Source organism: Pleurotus ostreatus (assembly GCF_014466165.1).
Source record: "Pleurotus ostreatus strain PC9 chromosome Unknown scaffold_5, whole genome shotgun sequence".
In the NCBI taxonomy this organism is placed as follows: Eukaryota; Fungi; Basidiomycota; class Agaricomycetes; order Agaricales; family Pleurotaceae; genus Pleurotus; species Pleurotus ostreatus.
Genome location: NW_023503160.1, coordinates 582,017 through 604,413, shown reverse-complemented (window position 1 = coordinate 604,413; position 22,397 = coordinate 582,017). Strand labels below are relative to the sequence as shown.

The window sequence follows — 22,397 nt, the reverse complement described above, 5'->3', positions numbered from 1 at the left end:
CCCATGGTTAATGATAATTGAATATGTGATGCTGTAGGTAGACGCACATATAGACGCAGCAAGTCACGCAAGCCTGCGCAGTTATCCGTTCTACAATGCCGCCAACTACATCCCACATCCGATACTGCGACAAATGTCACCTCCCAACGAAAACACCGAGGGTCTGCAACGAATGCGGAACGGCCTCGTATTGCGTTCGTATCCTCGCTACTGCTCCGATGAACACACCTTACATTGAACCTACATTCCGCAGTCAATTGCCTGTCAGAAAGCACACCAGGAAATCCACCAACCCACTTGTCGTCCCCTATCTCCCAAAGAAGTCTGGGGAATAACCATTCTCCCTGGACCTCCCGGCCATCCTCCGCAATTTCAGCACGAACTCCTTACAATCAACCACCACATCTTCCTGAAGGATGGCAACAAACAGAACATATGCCTAGGGTCCCTACTCTGCGGTGTCCCGCTTCTGTGGTATCGCTCTGAGCAGGTTCAATTGAAGCGGACGTTGGAACAGGAACAGCATGGCGTCCACGGAATAAACCCAGAGACAAATTTAACCGCCGCCGCAAGCTCAATGTCGACGTCGGAAAAATCAGAACCAACGCGCCATGCATCCAGTCCGTCGTCCAGCGACGTCAAACCTCACATGACGGCTGCGATGAGTCGACGCTCTGGCCTCAGTTTACGCTGCATCGTGTCAATGTCAGTCTCCGAGAACCCGCCAACGGGCGAATCAACGCAGCAAGCGAGCGATTCACCGCCGAAGTACAACCAGGCGGCCGCTCTCCTATGCGTTGATCTAAACACCGGCGTCACGCCAGATCATTTCGACGGTCCCGTGAGTGATTGACTCTGTACACGCGACTTGAGGTCACTAACAATCAAACTGTGATGATCAGGTAGCATTTGCTCGGCAGGACAAGAAGCTACTCACGCGCGAGCTGATGGAAACCATTTGGAAGTTCCATTGCAGCATCAAGGAGGATAGCGAGAAGGCCGAATACAATTGGGCAACTATGAGCGACTTGATGACCCGAGAAGCCTTCCAATCTTTCCAATTGGAATATTACTTGGAGCAAACTGCGAAGGGAAGGCCTGGCTTCGACCCACTGTAGATGATAGTTACAATTAGTTTACCCGCATGTAGAACCACGGTCGTTTATCGGCACATGAAGCCTCAGTGTTTCAACCAAAGTTCCTATCAGAGGGCTGCGACTTCAAGACATACATACATCAATTTGCAACGCGTAAAACCATCGACAGATACCGTCAAATAAACCAACTTGCTCCACTCACCGCCTTCTTGATCATACATCAAAACGGAAATCATCATCAACTACCAGATCAAACTTCAAGGGTTCGCAATCGTCCTTTTTCGTCGTCGTCCTAGCACCAAACGTCCTCGTTGTGATGGGTCGAACAGTTTTGGGAGCTAGAGAAGATTTGTATGTAGACGCAGATGTTGCCGGCCTGCGAATAGGAGGGATAGAAACCTGGTTCCGAGCAACGGCCACAGTACTTGCTGTGATAGGCCGTGTGGATGCCGGTCTAATGCTAACGAGCTTGTTGCGTGGCGGTAACTTGGAGTTAGCCCCAACTGCTACGGTCATATTGCTGGTTGCTCTAGAAGTTGGTGGGCGACGGACAGGCACTGGGTTCATACTCAAGTTTGCCTTCGCACTAGGGGCTGATCGGATAGTGGTTGCGGAAGACATAGTCCGAGTCCTAGGAGCGACACGGCTGGAAATGGCGGCAGGCTTTGGCGTAGTTTGTTTCAAGTTCAAGAGTGCGAATGGGTCGTCGTCGGCTGCGACCTCTTGTCAGCAGAAAGCCCAGAAAGTAGTTTAATATCCTCACCAATTTCCGCCAGCGACAGCGTAATGTCATCAACGGGGTGAACGACAGGCTGCAGTTCTGGCAATGGGGTGTCGTCTACTGGATAAGTACGGATGGCCTTCGTCAAAGCTATTCCGAGCTCCTTATAATTGGGCAGATCGAAGTCAAAGGGTGGCACATATGGTTGTTCTGTGGAAGGTTACACGCTAATCGAGTTCAAAATATAAATATATGCGCACCTAGAGGCTTTGGCGGCATGTACTCAATCTCGTCGTGGTCTGGTTCATCAACCGCTCCCTCAACGTCGACTTCTGGTTGGCATATGCTGACATCTGCTACATCCCAGTGGTTCCCATTGGTCTGAGGTGTCTCAAAGTTTTTGGAAGCACTTCGTGGGGCACGAGCATGTTTCCTGGTTGAACTAGGTCTAAGGGGTGTCTTGCCCGGCTGCAGAAAGTTCTGATCCAACGTAGTAGGTTTTGTAAAGTTCGCCGGTTTCGTAAAGGGCGTATTACTGGTATTCCTCGTTGTTCGATTTGGGAAGGGTGTTTTATCCAATAGCGGGCGAGATTGGGTGGCAAGGATGGATTTCAAGAGGCCCTGTCCCATAGGGTTCTCTGGGGGGAAAGAGCGTCAGAATTTCGAGAAAGTGGCCACCTGAGTGAGTACGCACGGTCGTTCTTGAGGCGATATGGCGTCTGTGCAGTATACTTGGACTTATCTTTTCCTCCTGTCATTGGGTAGCGAATGGCGTTCTCCTGCATCCCACTACGACTCTTCAGCAGAGCCCGAGCAGGTGTTTTAGCACCGTGCGGCGCTGGGCCCACAGATTCCATAGGCCGTGCAGCGAGCATCGTTGACGGTGGTGGTTCAAGTTCAAGTTGAAGCGTAAGTTGAGACGTTAAGAATGTTGTATTGACATCCACGTGATCGCGACTTCCCCTATTCTCTATACTACTAGCCGACAATCTATTTAGTGTCTAGCCAATTACTTTCTGGACGCATCCATAGTAAAATTACGTAGAACACATAGTATATATATTGGTAAGTTCTTCAGCGTTCAGCCTGAAATGAGTTTGAGCAGTTTCCTTCTGTCTTCGAAAACATTGACTCACTACTTAACTCGCTGCTTAAGGTTGTCTGGTTGCTAGACGCGCAGATGGCAGGCTTCGCATGCCTCCACATACCCGCTTCGCCATCCTTCAAACGCTGCAAGTATACAGGATATACATCAGGGTGATGGAAAGTTGGCAGCACAACAAGTCTCGCGTCATGTCCACAACTCGTCCCAACGGTTTCCCTAATCTCTTCGTTTCCGCATACCAGAATCAACGCTTCTAGGGTCTGACAGTTCTCCAGTAAGAACGGGATAGTATTCGTGATGTCTGTCTGCTGCCAATAGAACAGATCGCCGATGGCAAGGTGAGTGAGGCGTGGCAGGTTGGCTAGGCCGTGCCAATACGCATCGTCGGAGGCGGAGCGGGGGTTGACAATGTCTAGGTGTGTTATGAAGCGAAAAATGGGATGGGTAAAATTGGGGGCTTCTTCCATGGGGAAAAGAGTTTCCATCTTGACAGAGAGTTTGCGAAGAGGGTAGCTGCTGATAAGTGGGAGCAGCCCAGAAACGGGGGAGGGGCACCAGCAGATGAGGTCCTTGACGCCTGTGCATACAGAAAGCACTCGGGTGCAATATGAAAAGGTGACGCTCGCGGTCAAGCAGAGCGTCTTAACATGTTTCGCAAAGAAACTACTCGGCTTTGACTCCAGAGTTCGCATGAAGAGGTCAACACCCTTGTAGGGATAGTCGAGGACGATGACTTTATAAATCACGGGCTCTATCCTAGAACCATAGCGCTAAAGTCAGAAAAAGGCTACGACATTGCGAGCGAAACATCTCACCATGTCTGCACGCGGCTTGCGACCAAAAGGAGCTTAGGCGCGAGCTTTGGGTAGGCCAGAGCGGTCCATTCAAAAATATCTCGCTGTAGTTCTGGTGGTAGGTGGGGTATCCTAGTCACAAGGGTTGGTATATGTGAAGCCATGATGTCGGGGGAAGGGGGGCGGCGTCGTCCGACCAAGCAAAACTTTGCTCGGACGTCGTCTTTAAAGGAAAAAACCCTGGGTGCGTACTCCTATCGTACTCACTAGGCGTTACCCCTGCTGCAACGTGTGCGCCTGGTGGCGACAGAAGTCAGCCCAATTAAATACGTCAAGGTTTTTATCCCGCTACAAATGAGGGAAAAATGAATGAAGCTTGCGCGAGGCTCGACAACATGCTAGCTCTAAGCGTATGTCCACAGGGGCCGATGCATGCCTACTGATTGCTGTGGGTCGGTGGAGGCCCTGACAAACGCCACCAAGATGAAAGCTGTACGTGTAGAAAGAGCAACGCACGATATAGAAGCCGCGATACAAAGAGTACATGTTACAATGTCCAGATTCTGTACGTAGTCATCGAGTTTAACCGTCCGAGTTGCTGCTATCCATATGCAAGAATGAGAAGACGTTAGATAAAGATACCAGCAGTTATAGATAAGTTACATCCGGAACCCATCAATTTCCGAGGCTTATTCCCCCCATCGAGTAACGCCAGGTGGCAAAGGGAAGCTCCCCTGAGAGTACATGCTTTCGGTAGAGGCGTTATTGCTCAAATTGGAAATCCAGGGAGTGTAGCCAGCAGCGCGAACCGATCCGGGGAATAGCATGTCTGGATCAGTCGTAGAAGGTCGAGCAATGTGGTCCGCCGATGAGCTACGTAGATGAGCTGAGGGTCCTGGTACGGAGAGAGCGTAGGGGTGGTTATGGGAGGAGTCTTCTGCGGATAGGATGCGGCGGTGATCTGGGGAGGGCGTTCTGCGAACTGACTGGGGGGGATGAAGGGGCAAAGGTAGATGCGGGGAAGAAAGGGAATTGTTCATGGCCCAACCCACTCTTTCTGCAGACGGTCGCAGTACTGCCCCATCCTCCGCTTCGGTTTCAAAGGAAGGGCGCCGAACGTGCTCTGTGCGTCTCAAACTTCCTCCTTGTATTCGGGGCGTATAAGGAGGCGACAGTGAATGAGCTCCCGTATGTTGGCTAGCTTGATCTAGATGGTGGGAAGCAAGACTGTGATTAGAAGGACTGGGGCGAATGGAAGGAGGGGGTGACAGGGTGGTGGCTTCTTGCAGAGGAGACAAGGCTGCTCGGTGGATTGGACGAGGAGTTGAAGATGGCTGAGGGGCGGGGTAAGAAGGGACGGGCGGTAAGACAGGCTGCTGGTATCAATTAGCACATAGACACGTCATAGTGATACATCGAATCTCACATTCAGTGGCTGTTTCGAAGGGTCTGGACGCGCCATGGCAGGGGAAGGAGGGACTATGTTCAGAGAAGGTCCATGATGCTGGCGGGAGCCCCGCTGCGAGTCCCCTGATTCCAGCGTAAAGTCTTCTCCATTACGAGAGATAAGCATGATGTTATGGCCCATTCTAGAAGAGGCGGACAATAAAGAAGTATGTTCTTCTTCATGTTCTGTGTTTTCACCATCATCGTCACTGTCATTACCAGGGTCGTCGCCGGGAAAGAGGTTTTCCGTGCCCGATCGGCTTCCGTTACTCGAAGCTTGGGGTTGAGGAAGATACTTCCACGGGTGTTCTCCGGGTGCATGTTCATCATCAAGCGTCATAGCTATGGAAGGGCGCGAAGGTGTCGTGGATGTCCTTCTATCGATGTCATCGATCCGAAATCCCTTCCTAGCTGGTATAGACTGAACTGTAACAGGCTTGCGCTTCCACGGAGTAGGAATCGCCGCCTTCAGAGCTTCGAGGAACCTTGATCGCGGCTTTTGGGTAACAACTGCTTCATTGCTGGGGGAAGACGGCAGCCGAGTATGGCCATGGCCATGTGAGCTATTCTCCAGGTCGTCCCGTGGCTCGATCGTCCATGTATTGCTGCGGTTGGATTCGCGAACATACGAGATGCTGGGAAACAGGCCGAAGAACCTCCGCGTACCGCGCACACCGCTCGGTAGAACCACTCGATGCTCCTTGAGCGCGTTCTTCCTATACCAGTATAAGTAGATGCCTGCAAAGCACAGCGCGACACCAAGACCAGCAAGGATCGGTGCCATGATTTGCATTGGGCCCCATTGACCTTGTATAATCAGCAAACATCAATAAAGGGGGTTGCTTGCACACCTTCCTCAGCTCTCCGCACCCACTGCCGAATTGACCCTCTGTATTCATCCATCCCGATGTGTCCTTCGTTATCTGCGGAATTCCAAGCATAATCCGGGTGCCCATTGCTGGTACGTAAATCAGTGAACATTGTTTTGCGGGCTGTGGGCGTTTGGACACACCATCCGTAGGTAGCGGCATCGGCTGCGATCACTGGCGAGGCATCTTGTTCGTAGTCATGACGTTGCTCGACACGTCGAATATAGAGTACGGTGGGTATCTTACCTGGTCCACAGGCAGCATGTAGCGATCGAGCGCGAGCGCACGGTAAGCTGTTACACTGCAAAAGCGCCGAGGATCAATTAGCGAAAAATGTTGTTAAAATGTGATAATAAAGAATAAACTCACAGTAAATCCGAGTACTACACTACATTGGAATACAATGAGAAGACATAATCGGGGGAAATACATCACATATGAGTGTTTGGCACAAGAGGGGCGCACTGGGACGGTGATGGGTGGGAGCAACCAAACTCAAGTCTCAGGCTTTTAGTCTTCGGCATCTTACTTAGTTACCGGTGCCCGAGTTGCCTCCCGACCAGATCGCTTTGAGCTTTATCATGATTCTATCTATAACACGAGCAGAAAACGCTCTGATTTAGGACAGCGTCAATCGTACCCAACGCTGCGACGCGAACGTATACTCGCAAGCATCTTGTATTTCAGGACCCCGGCAAGGGACAGGCCGATTTCGATCATTTACCATATCAAATCTTGCACCGTAACAAGGAAGTAAGTCGATTCGGGGTGCTTTGGGTCCCTGACGGTGAAATAGTGCCCGGAAGCATTTTTTCGCCTCATGCAGGGTCTTCCTGAGTGAGAGTAGCAAAGGGTCTTAGTTAACGCGAAGAATATTTAAATAATACATCTGATCAATGCGAATTCAAGAGAGGGAAGAGGTAGTGAGACTTGTAAAGTCTATGGCTTGCCCTGCGACATTAGCAATCGGGCGTTGTTCTTGATTGGTACGAGGAAGCATTCAACGACTTCCTTCTGCTATATCTGACTCCTGCGTCGAGCGTTTTTCTTCGTCTTCACGCTGGTCGGAAACGCCTGCTTGTTCGGCTGCTTTCTCGGCAATTTGTGCTACCGTGGCATCGCCGTCAAATAATCTGTCAAATCCCATGAGTCATGGAGTTCACCAGATATTGGGAACAATGAATAAAGACTTACGCTGCAGTTTCTTCCAAAGTCAGCTGGAGGACGGGGATATCAGTAAAGGATGCCGAAGTGCAAGGAGGGCCACGTACGTTCTTCGTTTCAATAAGGAAGAAATAACAGAAAACCGCTTCAAACGTAAGCCAGAAGACATACACAAGCTGCGCAAGAGTAAGGTACTGATAGGATAGTTGAGAGTAGTGAGGGGACATTACATAGTATTTCCATCCGAGGCTGTGTGATGTCTTAAATCAGTCACGTTTAAATGTGACAAACAGTGCACATACGCTTCGAGAGCAATGGGGTTCACATACCTACGTGGAGGGTTAGACATTATTTGTAGGCATGAAATGGGAGACCATACTGATTGAAAATCAAGGAGATCGAAATCGAGAAGTTGAAGATCATGAACCCTTTCGCGCGAAGGGAATAAGGCAAAATCTCGACAGTATACCTAGAGCAAGGGGTAAGTTACCGACGTGATATGAACGGGTAAACATTTACTCACGAGACAATAAGAGGTGTGAAGGCCAGCTATGTTAAATGAAATGAAGTAAGCTTTAGAGGTTTTAGCTGAATCGTGGAACAGGGTGACGTACATCATCTAGAGTTCGCAAGAATTTTAGTAGGTGAATCTAGACAATTGTCTTTATGAACTCACAGAAGCCATAGAACAAGACTGATTTTTATAAGTATTTTTGCAGGACTATTTAGTAGCAGACACGTACATATCATAGCAATGACTGCATGTCCAGCTTTCGCTACGCCGTGTTCTGCGTATAGAGCGAAGCAGATCGTCTGCAAGGTCCAGAATACAACCATTCCTACAAGTAGCAGGTGAACTCTGTGAAGCGAATGCGGGATTTATTGATGGACTCACCGATCGTGGATGTCATGAACAGCCGCCGGCGTCCAACCTTGTCGCAGAGCATACCAGCGATAATTGCGACGAAGAAATTGAAGATATTCAAAATGCCGTTCTGTGGGAAAGAATGATATATGGTTAGATGTTTAGATGACATAGGCGGTAGAGTTGTCGCCTTACAATAAGGAGTTGGGTAGTTGGGTCTTCGACTGAAAGGCATATCAGCTATGAGCCAAGATCAACGTCACTGCAATCAACTCACTGCCGATAGCGATGAAGACCTTGTTGAGATCTTTGAAGGGGACCTGTCAGGTCACCCGAGCGTCACCAAGATGATCGACTTACAATACGAGCTGCGAGTACCACTTTGTCAGCAATCATATACGGCTGCAGGGGTTAAAGCTTACACTAATCCGTTTCCAGACCACTGCGAGAAGAACGCAAGAGCAAGGATGATTCTCATGCGCTTCCTATTACCAGCAGTCTTCACGAGGCTGAGCCAGCCGACGTTCTGCGCCGCCTCACGGTCCAAAGCGATCGCAGTTTTGATTTCTTCGAATTCATATTCCACAAGAGGGTCTTCCCTGTCAGGATGTGAGCGACAAATAAGTAGTTGAGATGGGGAGATGCTTACTCGTTGCCACTAGCATGGTAGTAGGCCAGTGTCTTAAGTGCTTGTGCTTCCCTAATAAAAGCGGGCGGCGGTTAGAAAGCACGCTTCGTAACAGGTGAAATCCTGGTTTACCTTCCCTTGCTGACAAGCCAACGAGGCGACTCGGGGATGAACCATATGAAGATTACCTGAAGCACCGACGGAAGACCCTGCAAAGCGGATGGGATACGCCAGGCCCAGCTCGATGGGACGTTGAAGGTACCGAATGTCTAAAAAGCCCCGATGAGATATCGATATCCGAGTGCCTCACCGGCGTTTGCGGCTTACCGTCCAGGCGGCGCTAAAGTGGCGATGGGTCAAGTCAGGTCCGGGGTATGCATGTGTGACCCTGAGACGTACATGATACTTCCAAGGTACCAAAGGGTGTTGTACATCGAAGTTGCTTGGGCACGTTGCGAAGGGAATGCGACCTCGGTGACAAGGAGGGGTGCTGCAGAGGCAGCGAATGTGAGGCCAAATCCGATCAAGAAGCTGGCGCCGTTGGTTTAGTGTTTCTGGTGAGCATCGAGGTCAATTATATGGGGACATACCGGGCACCGATGAACATTCCAACTGAGTGCGACGCGGTCTGGATCACAGTAGCAGCTATCATGAGGGAAGCACCGAACAGAACTCCAGCCCGACGGCCGAGTCCATCAACGAGGTAGGGCGAAAAGGGATAAGCAGCGAGACATCCAATGTTCTTCGAATTGGGTTAGCAATGTGAATCAAAGGTATTGAGGTTTAGGAAACCTGTATAGCATTAAGAAGTCCAAGCTTGGGGAAACGTGTGTGAGCACTTGCAGGCAACGTCAGGGTGTGAAAGCACCTTTGATCCAGTAGGATAATCGAAAGCTTCATTCCATTGCGTTAAGGACTGAAGTCCATCTTCACGACCGTGAGCACCGCAAATTGGGGTACGCGTAGAACATACTCATCATGCTACCTGGAAAATGGTCGGTTCGAGTCATTGAATGGAGGTACGAAAGCTACTTACCATCGTAACCATTCGTAGAAGACGTGACGAGCCTATCTCGATAGATTAAACATCAGCGTTTTGTGAGTTCAAAAGATGTGACGCACAGCATAGCAATCCATATGTTTAATAGAATTAGGCCTTTGAAAGTATCCCTCCGTTTATATCTCGTCTACCATCAAGAACCAGAGGCTAAAACTCACGTCCATTTTTATACCAAGGTTTCGAGTGGTCGATGAGATGGGTGTAGCCCGTCGATGTCGATGCGATAGCGGGTCCACCTCCCATATTGACGTGTAAGTATAACAGAGACCAAGGAGGGTGTAAAACTCACATCGACAGAAGCAGAAGCCTATATACCGTATCCGATAAGATAGTCCTCAGCTGCGCGTAAGCGTCGGCTGTTCGTGGATTACGATTGCCAGACAACAAAGTAAAACACCTGGATCCTGTAGCAGTCGGTAGAATCCACAAATGCTCGAAGTTTCGCCGATATCGTGCCTCGGGAAATGAGAAAAGAGTACGAAGGCCGGAGGTTCGAATGATGGAGTGATGAGAGGTTTCGAAGCCAATAAAGGGTGAAAGAGTAGATTGGTATTACGGAAATGAAGCTGACGCCATCAAGAACACAAGTGAGTGTCTGCAGCGCGGATGGTAGATGGACATAGTCCGACCATCGAAGCGCATCTCAGACTTCTTCGACGTATCTAAGTGGTGAAGAACTCAGGCATGATTACGCCCGAACTTGTTCCAGCCATGATGTAAACGCCATAAGGCGAGAGTCCGGTTTAACTCTGCATGGGAGGCCGTACAAGGAAAATCATTGGTTCTTCAAGAAGCCGTGTAGTGTCTGGAGGGTTGGCAGATATTATTGGCCGCTGATATGAGATATCGGGTTCGGAAAGTATCATGGCATGCGGGCATAATACATTGCTTCTCGGGACCTAGATTACGCGCTAATCGTTGATTCAAGAGTAGACCTTGCGACGGGCAATTCGTTTATGCACATGAAGCTCACCTAAGATTGAGTCTCGTCCGTGCTCGACCCAGAAGCTGCTGGTCCTCCTCTGGTCCTCCGACTTGTAACAAGTCACTCAGAGAAGGCTCAGCGCTTGAGAACGTCGTGTCGTGAGAACTTTCGTGTTCAACTTGAAGTGACTTCGACAATGAGCTACCCTTGTCAAGAAGAAAAGCGGAATTAAGACTTTCGCGGCAAGGTGCCTGTATACTACGCGAAGCTCGGAAAGGAGATGATTCATGGAAGGTACATCTACCAGTGCTCTGCTCGTTTATGCCCCACCACGTTCAACAGCAGAAAGTCTGCGTGCGGATCGCACCTATCAGCTTCTCTGGTGAGCCTCAAGCTCCTGGACCCCGATACGCTAGTACTGATGCGATAGGTCAACGGAGTTAACGCATAGTATCGTAACGTCAGCGCCTTGCCTTACGCCCCGAAACCTTTGGATCAAATATGACTACGACTTCCGGTCGCCGTCGCCAGCGGCCTGACTTGTAACAGCATCATCTCTAACCAGGCAAGCTGCTGATCCACCCGACGGCATACGCTAGACGACTTTTTTCTCGGCCGATGTCAAGCGTTATCGCCACTGTCCACACGGAGCGAAGTCCCGGTATTCCAGTGATCTAGTCTACATATATGCTCACGCATACAGCACATGTTTTACTCGGTTGTACTGCGAGCCAACTTGATGGATATTTGAGGTTGCCATAGGTGTGTCCTGTCCACTACTATGATGTTGCTTGCAGTTCGCTATGTAAAAGATTACGCGATAAACGGGCGTTGGTGCCGATATAATCTCCCAACAGTATCAAGGCGATATTGAAAGATTGGCCCATACCTAACACTCATCAAACCTGGAAGTAAGTACTATAGGCAACTTATCGATCTTGGCAAAATTCACCCTGTGATCAAAGCGTTTCCGCGAAGCTGCCTCTGTGCGCTGAGTGGAGTCTCAGTGCGGCACAGGCTCTACGTTCCTCGGTGATTACGAGGGCTAATTTAATCGATGTGATAAAGGGGCGTTCCTGCCTCAATTCGAGGGCCTCAAGGCGCACATAATAGACTGGCTAAAGTACCGTTAGATGCTGCGATGATATATCAAATTGTTGATGCATTGATGCACCATAACACAGGTATGGACTATTTGAATTAATTGCCGCAAAGCCGCACTTACGGCGCAGTTTAGGGTCGTTTCATGTGGGTCTTTATACAGCATCTGTTCGGTGAATCGAAAGGTGACTCGTACTCTTGATCGTGCTCCAGTTTACTGTACTCCATTACTTTCGGGACGGACCCAACCCAATCTTCCACTGTTCATAGGCCACATCAGGTGTGTGGACACCTATTCAATGTACTACGCATGACGTAGTATTCATCGTGAGTGGACCTGTTGGATTAATGGTGCGAGGCACCACGGTTAATGCTTACCTGACTGCCCTCACCCTTGCATAGCGTACTGCATAGCGTACTCATGGAGGCCATGAACTAGTTCCATTCATTCTTCCACTGCCAGTGGGCAGATCGTTCCGAACATGATCATTACCTGACCGTGGTTCCCTTCTGGCACGATTTCCCCGTCATCGTGCGTCGTTCACGGTGAGAGCATTGATCCTTGTGTGCCCGTGCTGACAGCCTCTCGAGCTGCGTTGAGATCGGAAGCTCGGCCGTCCACAATCGTGTTGCAATCAATACTACCACCGGATATTCTAGAAGATGCGAGTGGGAGGCCACGCAACCCTAGTCCACACCCCTGCGTCTCTTGCTGCCTGCTAGTACTCTGGGGATGCACTGAGATCCACACTGAATTGGGAACAGGTGACGACGGTGGGTTTACGCTTTGAAGATTAAGAAGGTGATGTCGGATCGGAAACCGCGATGCCGATGAGAATCGAAGGTGGCTCTAGGTATACCTAGAAGACGGAGGCTGGAATTGAATACCGGGGATCGTTCGTTGTCCTGGGAAGTGCTGGAAATTGCCAGTTGTTATCGCTTTCATCAGCCTCCATTGTGCTTGTTCAATTGCTTGGACGCCATGTTTGGCAGCACAACAAAACATATCGAGCGCCCAATTTGGCAAGTCAAGCACACGTGTTACCTCAGCTGATTCTTCCCTTCCTCGTGTTCTTGACTGTCATCTCCGGGACCTGGTCCTTTAGCTCTTTGCACAGTACCATCACCATCGCCTGCTATGGCTCCTCCTCCTCCCCCGATATGTTTTCCCTTCATGGGTTCAAAGCCAAAGCGCCGCATTTCGTGGACGAACACCGACCATTCCGTCGAGACCATCCCTCGCGACCAGATCATACGACAGGGCTCGTATTCTGCAACTTCCACATTGACATCTGCCCCAGAAAACCTCACTTTCGTATCCGACTCCGAGAAATATGACGAAGTCCCAACTACTATGACCGTCATTCCCTCCGAGGACGACCGCAAAGGCAAGCTCGTGCGCTCTAATACCATGACCGGCACGAAAAAGTCGACTGCTTCGTCCAAGTGGGGTTATGGCTGGGGAATTGGAAGGAGAGGTGGGGATGGCAAAGGGAAAGAGCAAGAGAAGGATCTGGATCGGTCTCTGGATAGGCAAATGTCGCAGAAGTCCCAAGTGTCCCAAGTATCGCATAAGACCAAAGAGTCGAAAGAGTCCGAGGCTCCTCTTTATGTTCGCATCCAACCCCCAACGCGGTCCAACACGAAGTCGACTCAAGCATCCAAGTCGACGCAGGCTTCGAAGGATTCTCAAGCCTCGAAGGCCTCACACAACACTCAATCCACCCATCGTAGCAAACAGTCCCAACAGAGCGATCTCACTTACCGAAGCCATCGCAGTTCCCCTTCGATGGGACCTTCGGGATCTCGTCCACATCTAAACTCAAATGACTCATCCAGCACGCTTGTTGGTTCTGCCTTGGACCGCAAGATCCAGGACACCGACTCGTATCAAGGCAGGATAGACACCACCGAGCGGTTGGAAGCGCTGCGAGGGCTGATGGCAAAGGACAACCTGGACTACTAGTGCGTTACACTTCTTTTCTTGCGCCGAAAACGATGTTCATCCTTGTCTCAGCGTCATCCCGAGCGAAGACGCCCATGGATCTGAATATGTCGCTGCTAGCGACAAGCGGAGAGAATTCATCTCGGGGTGAGTCGTTTGTGTTCTTTCTCGGGAGGGTCGGTACGATTGTTTCCATAGTTTCACTGGTTCGGCCGGGCAGGCTGTGGTGTCCAAAACAGCAGCGTACATTATCACTGATTCGAGGTATTGGATACAAGCCCGAGAGCAAGTTGACCCGAATTGGCACCTCGTTGCTGCTGGGTCGATCGATGGGCCGAAGGATTGGATAGAATGGCTTGTGGTGAGTGCCCGTCTGCTATCTTTATTCTCGTATCACTAACACAATCTCAGGACCGTGTCAAGGACTGCAGGATCGGCATCGACGCTCGCATGTTGCCCCACGAGAAAGCCACCCTCCTGAATTCGAAAATAGGTACTCTCAATTCGAAGTTGGTGTTCCCACCCCAGAACTTGGTGGATTTGGTTTGGACGGATAAACCTGCGAAATCAAAGGATCCGGTGTTCTTGCAACCCAGAGAATTCACTGGTGTGTCTTGCGCTTGTCTCACTCGCTCAACTCCTCACGTCCTCTTGTCGTCATCTATAGGTGAAGACGCGACCAGGAAGCTAGAGAAAGTCCGGGAATGGATCCGTGATCAACCCGCTTCTACCCTGTCATATTCCAAAGCACCGCCTACGCCAGCTCAAATACATGTTGGAACGTTGATCACCAACCTTTCGCAGATAGCGTACTTGCTGAATCTTCGAGGTTCCGACATACCCTTCAATCCGCTCTTCCAAGCGTACCTCTACGTTGGCCTCGACAAGGCAATCATCTTCCTCGAGTCTCCGAAGGCGCCAGAGGATATACAGACTTACCTCCGGACAATTGGTGTGGATAGGCGGGATTACAACGATTTGTGGACATTCCTGAGGAAGAGGGAATGGGGGGAGGGCAAGGTGCGTACATATACAAGCCCTGCGATGTCGATCCTGACAGAATTTATTAGCTGCTGATATCCCCTCAAACCTCATATGCGATCTCCTTGATGCTCACACATTTCCGCTATACCGTTACGCCGTCGCATGTCGAACGTATGCTATCGCTCAAGAACTCTGTTGAACTCGACGGTTTGAGAAGAGCTTACTTACGGGATGGTGTTGCATTTGTGCGTCTACTTCTTCTGTATCTACGTATCACGGTGCTTGACTGCTCGATAGGTCCGCTTCCTTGCTTGGCTAGAGGTGAAACTGAGCGAAGGCTACGATATCACCGAATATGAAGCGGCTTTCCGGCTGACAGAGTTCAGACGACGCAACAAGTATTACATGGGATTGGCCTATGCGAATATCTCTGCGTCAGGTCCTAACGCTGCGCTGCCTCATTATGTACCCCACAAAGCCACAGCCAGAATGATTGATCGAGATAGCCCCTACCTTAAGTGCGTATTTTTTTCTGCCACTCTCGCTCGATATTTACCGAGCATATCATTCTAGTGACTCTGGAGGACAATACCGAGACGGAACTTGCGATACCACACGCACGTTGCACTTCGGCCGGCCCACACCTGAACAGTGTGAAGCGTACACCAGAGTTTTGCAAGGACATGTAGGTCTTTTCTCTCGCTATTGGTTCCAACCGTACTCACCTGCTCCGAAGATTGCTATAGATAGCGCAGTGTTCCCAGAAGGCACTTCCGGTGCGCAGCTCGATGTACTAGCTCGTAAAGCACTTTGGAAGGATGGATTAAACTACATGGTTCGTAATTCATTGTCACTTCGGCCCAGCCAACCTAATACCGTTTAACAGCACGGAACTGGTCATGGGTTTGGTTCGTTCCTCAATGTCCATGAGGGCCCTCAAGGCTTCTCGAGTGCTGTTCCCCTAGAATATGGTCATGTGGTGACCAATGAGCCCGGCTTCTGTGAGTGCATTCCGTGTCTTTGACGCTGCATGACGTGACTTACGCTCCGTTCGTAGATAACGAGGGTAAATGGGGCATGAGAATAGAATCTGCCCTCGCCGTCAAGCGCGTGCAGGTACGAGTGTGCGATTCTTTCATTTATACATACTTTGCTCATTTCCACGGCGTTTAATCAGACTCGGGGTGCCTTTAACGGTGACATCTGGTTGGGCTTTGAGCGGCTGACATGTGTTCCGATCCAAACTCGTATGGTGAAGGAGTCTATGTTGACCAAGGAAGAGAAACAGTGGCTGAAGGTAAGCATCGCACTCTGGGCATTATTACTTTGCAGGGCCTAATCTGTCACCCTCAGGACCATAACCAACGATGCTACGAGAAGCTCGCCCCCTTCCTAAAGGATGATAAACGCGCGTTGAGGTGGCTCAAACGCGAGGCTGAACGTGGGATCGGGCTCGTTGGCCCAGGTCCCGGCGGTGTTACCATTGATTGGAACTGATCTACCGCTGCATGGACATTGGACGTCTGCTTTTCACTTGCCTCCACTCTATTTTATATTCAGGCTATCGTTGTTAGGACGTGGCCTGTTATCTCTTGTAGTTTGCCGAACGGCCCTTTTGCTACTCAGAGTTGTATGTATGACCTTGATCTCTTTTCTTCTCGTATTATTGGATTTCTCCCCTAATTTATCTGTCGTCGGGACAGATTTTGTTGTTTTGAATGTCTTTCTCGTCGAGTATGTACCTACATGTGTATTGCCAAAATATAGATTGGTACAAAGGAACATGATACAGATCATAACGAGTCGTAACGGATACAATGAGAACACGATCGCAGTGCAGTTACCGCCTGTCTGTTTTCCCTCCTTTCCGTTTCCCTGAGAACAAATGTTTTGGCTGCCCACACGATGTGTAAGTGGGCGTCGAATGAAAGAGCAGGGGGACTGACCATTTTAACGCGGATCGCACGATCACTTTCTCCGGCTTTGGCATGCATGTTGCGTGGGCGTTGCATGAAGTTACGAAGTTGGTTAGCTTTCGTTGCTTGCTGTAATACAATTCACATTCAGTCAATGTCTTGAGAAAACATGAGGAAAACACGCACCCCTTCGTCCCGCAGACCGGCAAGCTGACGATTCGATCTTGGGGCACGTTTGTTCGTGGCAATGACTGCACCCGAGTTGCCCTTGGCTCTCTTGGGTGATACATCCTCCTCACCGTCGACGTCCATCCAGGCGCCATCCGCATCATCACCCTCGTCTGCATCCATGTCAACGTCGTCGTCATCGTCATCATCATCCCTCTTGCGTTTCTTCTGCTGCGCGCCCTGTAGCTTGGCGAGCATCTTCGCCCGCTCTTCGATCTTACTCGGGTCGTAGCCGGCTTTCGTGAGCTCATCGGTGAGCTCGGTGAGAGTACGTAGGCCGGCTGTACGAGGAAGGCGCGATTGGTTCTTGAGAGACTTCTTGATGGACTGCGATTTGATTTTGTGCTTCAATGAGATTTTGGCAGCTGCCGCTTCTCGCTCATCATCTGAATCGAACTAGACACAATGATGAATGACCATCAGTTGCCAAAAAGCGTTGAAATATACCATATCATCGTCAGACTGGTAAAACCCTTCCGCTTCGAGACGTTCCTCTTCACGCTCCAAAGCCTCGAGTTTCTCTGCGATGTCGGAGTCGATGAAGTCAGCGATGTTCTTGCCCTCCATGATCTCAGGCATGATATCGTTCTTCCATTCGGGATTGGCAAGAAGGTAGCTCTCTGGAGATGAGCAGTTAGTCTTCCTCGCACACCAGAATGACTGGATAGGTTACCTTTCATGTTGATATTGAATACACCAGCTCCACCCTCTTCGAGTTCGATATCGCGAAGCAGTTTCTTACGGTTAGGATCGTTCTTGTCGTATTTCTTGCGTGCTTGAACAATTTCTGGGATGAACGGCGCTCTGACGATGTCATCGCGGGCTTTGGGCTGCGCGACATGAATACGGTTGATGACAGAGTTGATCTTGCTGCCCTTCATTTTCGAGTCGACACGATGTGCCAGAAGGGCGTCGCAGGCCTTGTTTTTTAGGTCCATAACACCTTCCTCTGAGTAGCAAGAGACTTGCACGACGTCAACGCCCTCAGAGTCGATGATCTCCTGTACAAGCGCGCGGGACTCAGGTTCGACGTCTTCTAACCGTTTGACATCGATTTTGTTTATGACGAGGAGAGTAGGTTTGCCGGCGAATAGAGGCTTGATAGAATGGAATAATTTACACTAACATCGGCCGTTGATAAGTTTGCTCGCGGGAAACTTCAAGATGCACGAACCTGAGCCTCGATAGAGTACCCACACTGCTCACTCAGATCCATAAAATACATTACACAGCTTTTGAGATGCGCTAGGGCGGTGATACTTTGCATTTCGATCGTGTTCATATCTTCTAGCGGGTGATCTAATATCCCCGGCGTGTCGATGACTTGCCATCGAAGGTATTTGTAATCGAGATGTCCGACGAAGAGGGATTTTGTGGTGAAGGCATACGGTTGGACGTCTACGTCCGCGCGAGTGACTTTATTTATGAAGGATGACTTTCCGACGTTGGGGTATCCACAGATGAGAAGGGTTCGGGTATTCGGATCGATTGCAGGGAGACGAGAGATATGCTGGCGGACTTGTTCAAGGTATGCCAGAGGATCCTTTTGTCGGCGCATTATTGTTGCCATGCTAAACACCATATTTCCAGCTGTCATCACGAAGCAGAGGTTATGCTACCTACCGACCAAGAGCGGCTTTCTTCAGTTGTTTACAACGGTACAGACTGTCACCGAATTTGAGCAGTCTGACGTAGTCTTTTGCTACATGATCGATGAGATGGCGAGCGGTTCTAAGTTGTCCAAGTGCAAGCTTGTAGTGATTCTTGTCGTACAACACGTTCATAAGTGACGAAAGGAAAGGATGAAGATCCTAAATGAGTCGGATTCAGAATTCAACTTGTTGCAAACTCCCGAAGAGAAGCTCACATCCAGCATCGGGAATTCAGTCAATATCGCGCCCAGTTTTTCATCGAATGAGTCTTGAGTGAACTTAACCTTGCGCATATAGAAATTGCGGATACGGCTGATTTTGAAGTTTTTATGGATGACCTATGGCCATAAATCGGATCCCCCGTAAACAAAATGTATTATTGCGAGATGGATCTGAGTACGCACAGTGGGTGTTTTACGCTGGGTCTTGGATAAGACGATGTCCAGAAAGTCCGCCGCTGTGGGCACTGGCGCGATCGCCTTCAGCCCGCTTGTCGACATGGTGGAGATGATTCAAGCAGGTGAAGCCAGGAGGAAAGGGGAACTCGAGGAGTAAAGTCCAAATTTTTGAAATATTGGGACAGTCAAGTAATTTACTTTCACACGTTAAAGGTCTATAGCGTCTCACGTGATACTATAGGTCCTGAGGTCTCCCGGTCCCCCGTTATTACTGATTCCGTCGCCGATTCCGTTTCTTCTCCGACGTCCATCATCTAGGATCCAAGGCGTGGTCAACCATTGCGACGATGACTACACAACAATTTTAAGTGCAAGGTTGCCTGCTCAGCACAACGCGAACATTCGACTTACCCTCGTTTTCGAGGCCAGGGAGAACCCGTCCTCCTCGACGCATCACTATTTCTATTTCCACCCTTGTCTGTACCCTAATGTGATCCTGGATTCTTCCCGCAAGCAAGGGGCAATGGGCTCGGTGTGCCATTTCCCTCCCCGACCGCACCTTTCGTAACGGACTATTCGAGGCCAACCTTCATGCAACCTTTGTGCTCAGTGGTGCTACGATTGACGACCATACCTGCCGTAGAAATATTCTGCCGCTCGATAGCTCCTGGACAAGCTTAGTATTTCTGCTTCTGGATGTGTTCGTTGGGCCAAAGCTGATGGTTGTCCTTGATTCTTAGACTTACTATAATGATTCACTTTTCGCTCCGTGTTGCTTGATAAAACTTGTTTCGCGCTGTGATCATCTGATTCTGCGGACTCATTCCCCTTCTACGAGACACCGTGATTCCTCATCAGTAGTGCAGGACCACGGGGATGCATCATGATTGCTCTATCAAACCGGCATCGCTCCTGCGCCGTCGTTATGATGATCGTTGAGCCAATCTTTGTGCTTCTCGCCCAAGTAGCAACATGCACAAAGACCGTGTGAAATCAGATGGCAGAAAGAATACGCTCAATGATGATTCTTATACTGTCTTGGGCGTTGAAAATAGGTTCATATTACAGCACTGGCTCGAACCGGCCGGTTCCTGACATCAAAGTCTCTCCCATGAGAAATCCCTTATAAACAAAGCACTTGCCATTTTGCAGTCCTGAACACCCCTACATCCCCTCACTGTTTACTTCCTACTAGGTTCAATGACAACAGCAGGGCCAACTCGTCATCCGACTCACGTTCGTTCCCTGTCTGCTCCGGCGGCGCCAGATATCCCGTTACAGCCTCTCTGGGAGCTTGACCTCGGTGATGCAGAGGCAGAGAGGATTAGCCAACTAATTGACGAAGAACTGAAGGTGTGTTCTTCCGCCGATTGTCATGGCTGGTATACCATTAAACCCTTGCAGAAAGAACAGCAGAGGCGAAAAGAGGCGAGGAAAAAGGAGATAAAAGGTAACGTGTCATAGCTATTTACATTCTACGGGGAACTAAGGCCCTAGGCACCGTGGGTAGTCATGCTTCTCGGTCAAGCAGAGTCAGGTCAGTCTGCTTCGCGATGACAGCGAACCCCGTACTGAAAAGAGGATAAGGCAAATCGACACTCCAAAAACAGTTCCAACTTTACTACGCCTCCCAAACACTCGAGCATGAGAGACCATCATGGCGGCCGATTGTCTACTTCAACATCATCAAAGCAGTGCGCATGACTCTCGACGAGCTAGATTATCACTTTGCCGCGCAGGCGTCTGGAAACGCTGAAGTCATGGATAGCGAAATAGAACGACCAACGCCAGAGGTGCTCGAAGAAATATTAGCTATACGAGGTCGCTTGCTCCCTCTTATCGCCATCGAGTCGTCTCTGGCATTCGAACTCAGTGGTGGCGTATCAGTTATCGGGGGTCGATCAGATGTCTTCGTTCGAGGAGGTTGGCAAGCCCTCACTTCCCGCGGTCGCTCGGGCCACGACGTCTCCACCCCACCCAACAAAACTGTGGCAGTGACCAACCTCGCCGCCCGTACTCTTAACGAAACTTGCTCTGATGTCCAGGCGCTGTGGAAACAGCCCATTGTTCAAAATTTAGTCAGGTTACAGAAACTCAAGTTAGACGAATCAGCGCCCTTGTAAGTGTTCGGCCAACAACGATCATAATTGAGGGTGACACTGATGCTCCCTCTGGAATAGCTTCTTGCATAATATTGAGCGAGTCGCGGAGCCAGACTATCTGCCGACAACGGGTAAGATTACCGCCATGTATAAGATCAGGATGATCATGTTATCACGTTAAGATGATATCTTGAACGTCCGTCTGCAAACTCTCGGTGTTACGGAGCACATTTTCGACATTGTCGTCGCCGGTTCTCGGTATATATGGAAGTTGTACGACGTAGGGGGTGCAGTGGGTTACTCGCTTTCAATTCACCGTCTTGTCAGAAATTGATTTAGTAATTTGACAGCGGGGACAGGTGAATAACTTTCTCATACTCAGCATCTCCGAACAATATTTGATTAACGCGAGCGATCTGCAAACAGCGCCATGCTTGGGTTCCGTATTTTGATGATGGTACGTGATGGACTGGGATGGTTGACAACATGTGTGAAGGTGGCTGACTGCGTGCGCTGCTCTAGCCACAGCCATAATATTCCTTGCACCACTAAGTGCCTTCGATCAGGTATAATCCACTGCTGATCCGTGTTCTGACTCCACTGACGTGATAGTCGTCTGGTCACAGTACCTTGACGAAGATATGAAGACCAATCGGATCGACGACTCGTTGCAATTGTTCACGGCGATATGTACGAATCAACTTCTCAAGAATACACATTTAGTACTCCTTCTGAATAAGGTTTGTTCGGTCGCGCGGTCTGTCTCCAAGAACTGGTGCTGACCACCCGATTTAGGTGGACCTGTTGAAGAAGAAGCTTGAGGCGGGGCTCAAAGTTCGAAAATAGTAGGTTTCCCCACGTTGGCAATCTCATCTACCACAGCTGAGCATTGCCCCCGTTCGCTTGACAGCATAACGAGTTACGGACACAGGCCGAACCGATATGAAGACGTCGCTGAATACTTCCGGGCCCATTTCGTGCAAGTCCACAAGAAGAAAGACATCTCTCGTCGCTCCCTTTATGTGGTAAATACTTTCAAACCTGGCCTGTGGCTGTACGCTGACGTGACGCCGCATTCAGCACTTCACGTCGATGCTGGTATATTTTATCAACCTTCGGGATGTACGCGTGTGATGCTGATGACTATACAGGACATCAAGGCCACCCAAGGGATCATAATTAACGGTGAATTCTTCCGTTATAATTTCATAATTATTGGGCTAATCACTTATGCAGTTGGCGAGGCAATAATACGATCCCACATTGCTAAGACCGGTCTAGCCTAATTTCCCCAGTGTCGACTCTCGACTTTGTATATGTATACTGATCAATATGTAGATATCTAAATAACGGGGTGTACGTTTCTCTTCATAATCTTCGCTTCATAATCGAATATC

General features: G+C 49.7%; 7 protein-coding genes across 7 annotated transcripts; 3 read left to right on the top strand and 4 right to left on the bottom strand.

Annotated features, from left to right (window-relative positions):
- Positions 1-95: 95 nt before the first annotated feature.
- On the top strand, positions 96-1,118 carry PC9H_007165 (uncharacterized protein; the record flags this gene model as incomplete). The annotated part of the gene is made up of 3 exons (XM_036776700.1): positions 96-194; positions 254-841; positions 903-1,118. The coding sequence occupies 3 exons, from the start codon at positions 96-98 to the stop codon at positions 1,116-1,118; spliced, it is 903 nt and encodes a 300-aa protein (XP_036630320.1).
- A 192-nt stretch (positions 1,119-1,310) lies between these two features.
- Positions 1,311-2,693, bottom strand: PC9H_007164 (uncharacterized protein; the record flags this gene model as incomplete). The annotated part of the gene is made up of 4 exons (XM_036776699.1): positions 1,311-1,810; positions 1,861-2,028; positions 2,079-2,456; positions 2,513-2,693. 4 exons carry the CDS (start codon positions 2,691-2,693, stop codon positions 1,311-1,313), a joined length of 1,227 nt encoding a protein of 408 aa, XP_036630319.1.
- A 199-nt stretch (positions 2,694-2,892) lies between these two features.
- Positions 2,893-3,881, bottom strand: PC9H_007163 (uncharacterized protein; the record flags this gene model as incomplete). Its single annotated transcript, XM_036776698.1, has 2 exons — positions 2,893-3,679; positions 3,739-3,881. 2 exons carry the CDS (start codon positions 3,879-3,881, stop codon positions 2,893-2,895), a joined length of 930 nt encoding a protein of 309 aa, XP_036630318.1.
- A 1,238-nt stretch (positions 3,882-5,119) lies between these two features.
- On the bottom strand, positions 5,120-9,816 carry PC9H_007162 (uncharacterized protein; the record flags this gene model as incomplete). Its single annotated transcript, XM_036776697.1, has 29 exons — positions 5,120-5,970; positions 6,015-6,121; positions 6,176-6,218; positions 6,279-6,333; positions 6,402-6,420; positions 7,061-7,165; positions 7,227-7,249; positions 7,304-7,445; positions 7,499-7,525; positions 7,576-7,665; positions 7,720-7,745; positions 7,799-7,815; positions 7,873-7,890; positions 7,940-8,035; positions 8,092-8,191; positions 8,257-8,285; positions 8,339-8,368; positions 8,422-8,429; positions 8,484-8,660; positions 8,711-8,761; positions 8,822-8,958; positions 9,017-9,029; positions 9,089-9,220; positions 9,280-9,431; positions 9,482-9,505; positions 9,558-9,616; positions 9,663-9,674; positions 9,726-9,757; positions 9,812-9,816. The coding sequence occupies 29 exons, from the start codon at positions 9,814-9,816 to the stop codon at positions 5,120-5,122; spliced, it is 2,580 nt and encodes an 859-aa protein (XP_036630317.1).
- Positions 9,817-12,913: 3,097 nt separating this feature from the next.
- On the top strand, positions 12,914-16,201 carry PC9H_007161 (uncharacterized protein; the record flags this gene model as incomplete). Its single annotated transcript, XM_036776696.1, has 13 exons — positions 12,914-13,740; positions 13,793-13,867; positions 13,919-14,081; positions 14,132-14,327; positions 14,388-14,740; positions 14,791-14,949; positions 15,002-15,222; positions 15,278-15,389; positions 15,441-15,539; positions 15,591-15,705; positions 15,762-15,820; positions 15,882-16,001; positions 16,058-16,201. 13 exons carry the CDS (start codon positions 12,914-12,916, stop codon positions 16,199-16,201), a joined length of 2,643 nt encoding a protein of 880 aa, XP_036630316.1.
- A 343-nt stretch (positions 16,202-16,544) lies between these two features.
- On the bottom strand, positions 16,545-19,000 carry NOG1 (Nucleolar GTP-binding protein 1; the record flags this gene model as incomplete). Its single annotated transcript, XM_036776695.1, has 9 exons — positions 16,545-16,598; positions 16,651-16,749; positions 16,807-17,244; positions 17,296-17,468; positions 17,522-17,945; positions 18,023-18,419; positions 18,472-18,659; positions 18,716-18,838; positions 18,905-19,000. The coding sequence occupies 9 exons, from the start codon at positions 18,998-19,000 to the stop codon at positions 16,545-16,547; spliced, it is 1,992 nt and encodes a 663-aa protein (XP_036630315.1).
- Positions 19,001-20,098: 1,098 nt separating this feature from the next.
- PC9H_007159 (uncharacterized protein) lies at positions 20,099-22,286 on the top strand (the record flags this gene model as incomplete). The annotated part of the gene is made up of 15 exons (XM_036776694.1): positions 20,099-20,251; positions 20,303-20,348; positions 20,409-20,435; positions 20,486-21,017; positions 21,079-21,131; positions 21,183-21,292; positions 21,351-21,359; positions 21,427-21,457; positions 21,523-21,566; positions 21,627-21,740; positions 21,796-21,845; positions 21,911-22,025; positions 22,081-22,098; positions 22,152-22,185; positions 22,237-22,286. 15 exons carry the CDS (start codon positions 20,099-20,101, stop codon positions 22,284-22,286), a joined length of 1,386 nt encoding a protein of 461 aa, XP_036630314.1.
- Positions 22,287-22,397: the final 111 nt, after the last annotated feature.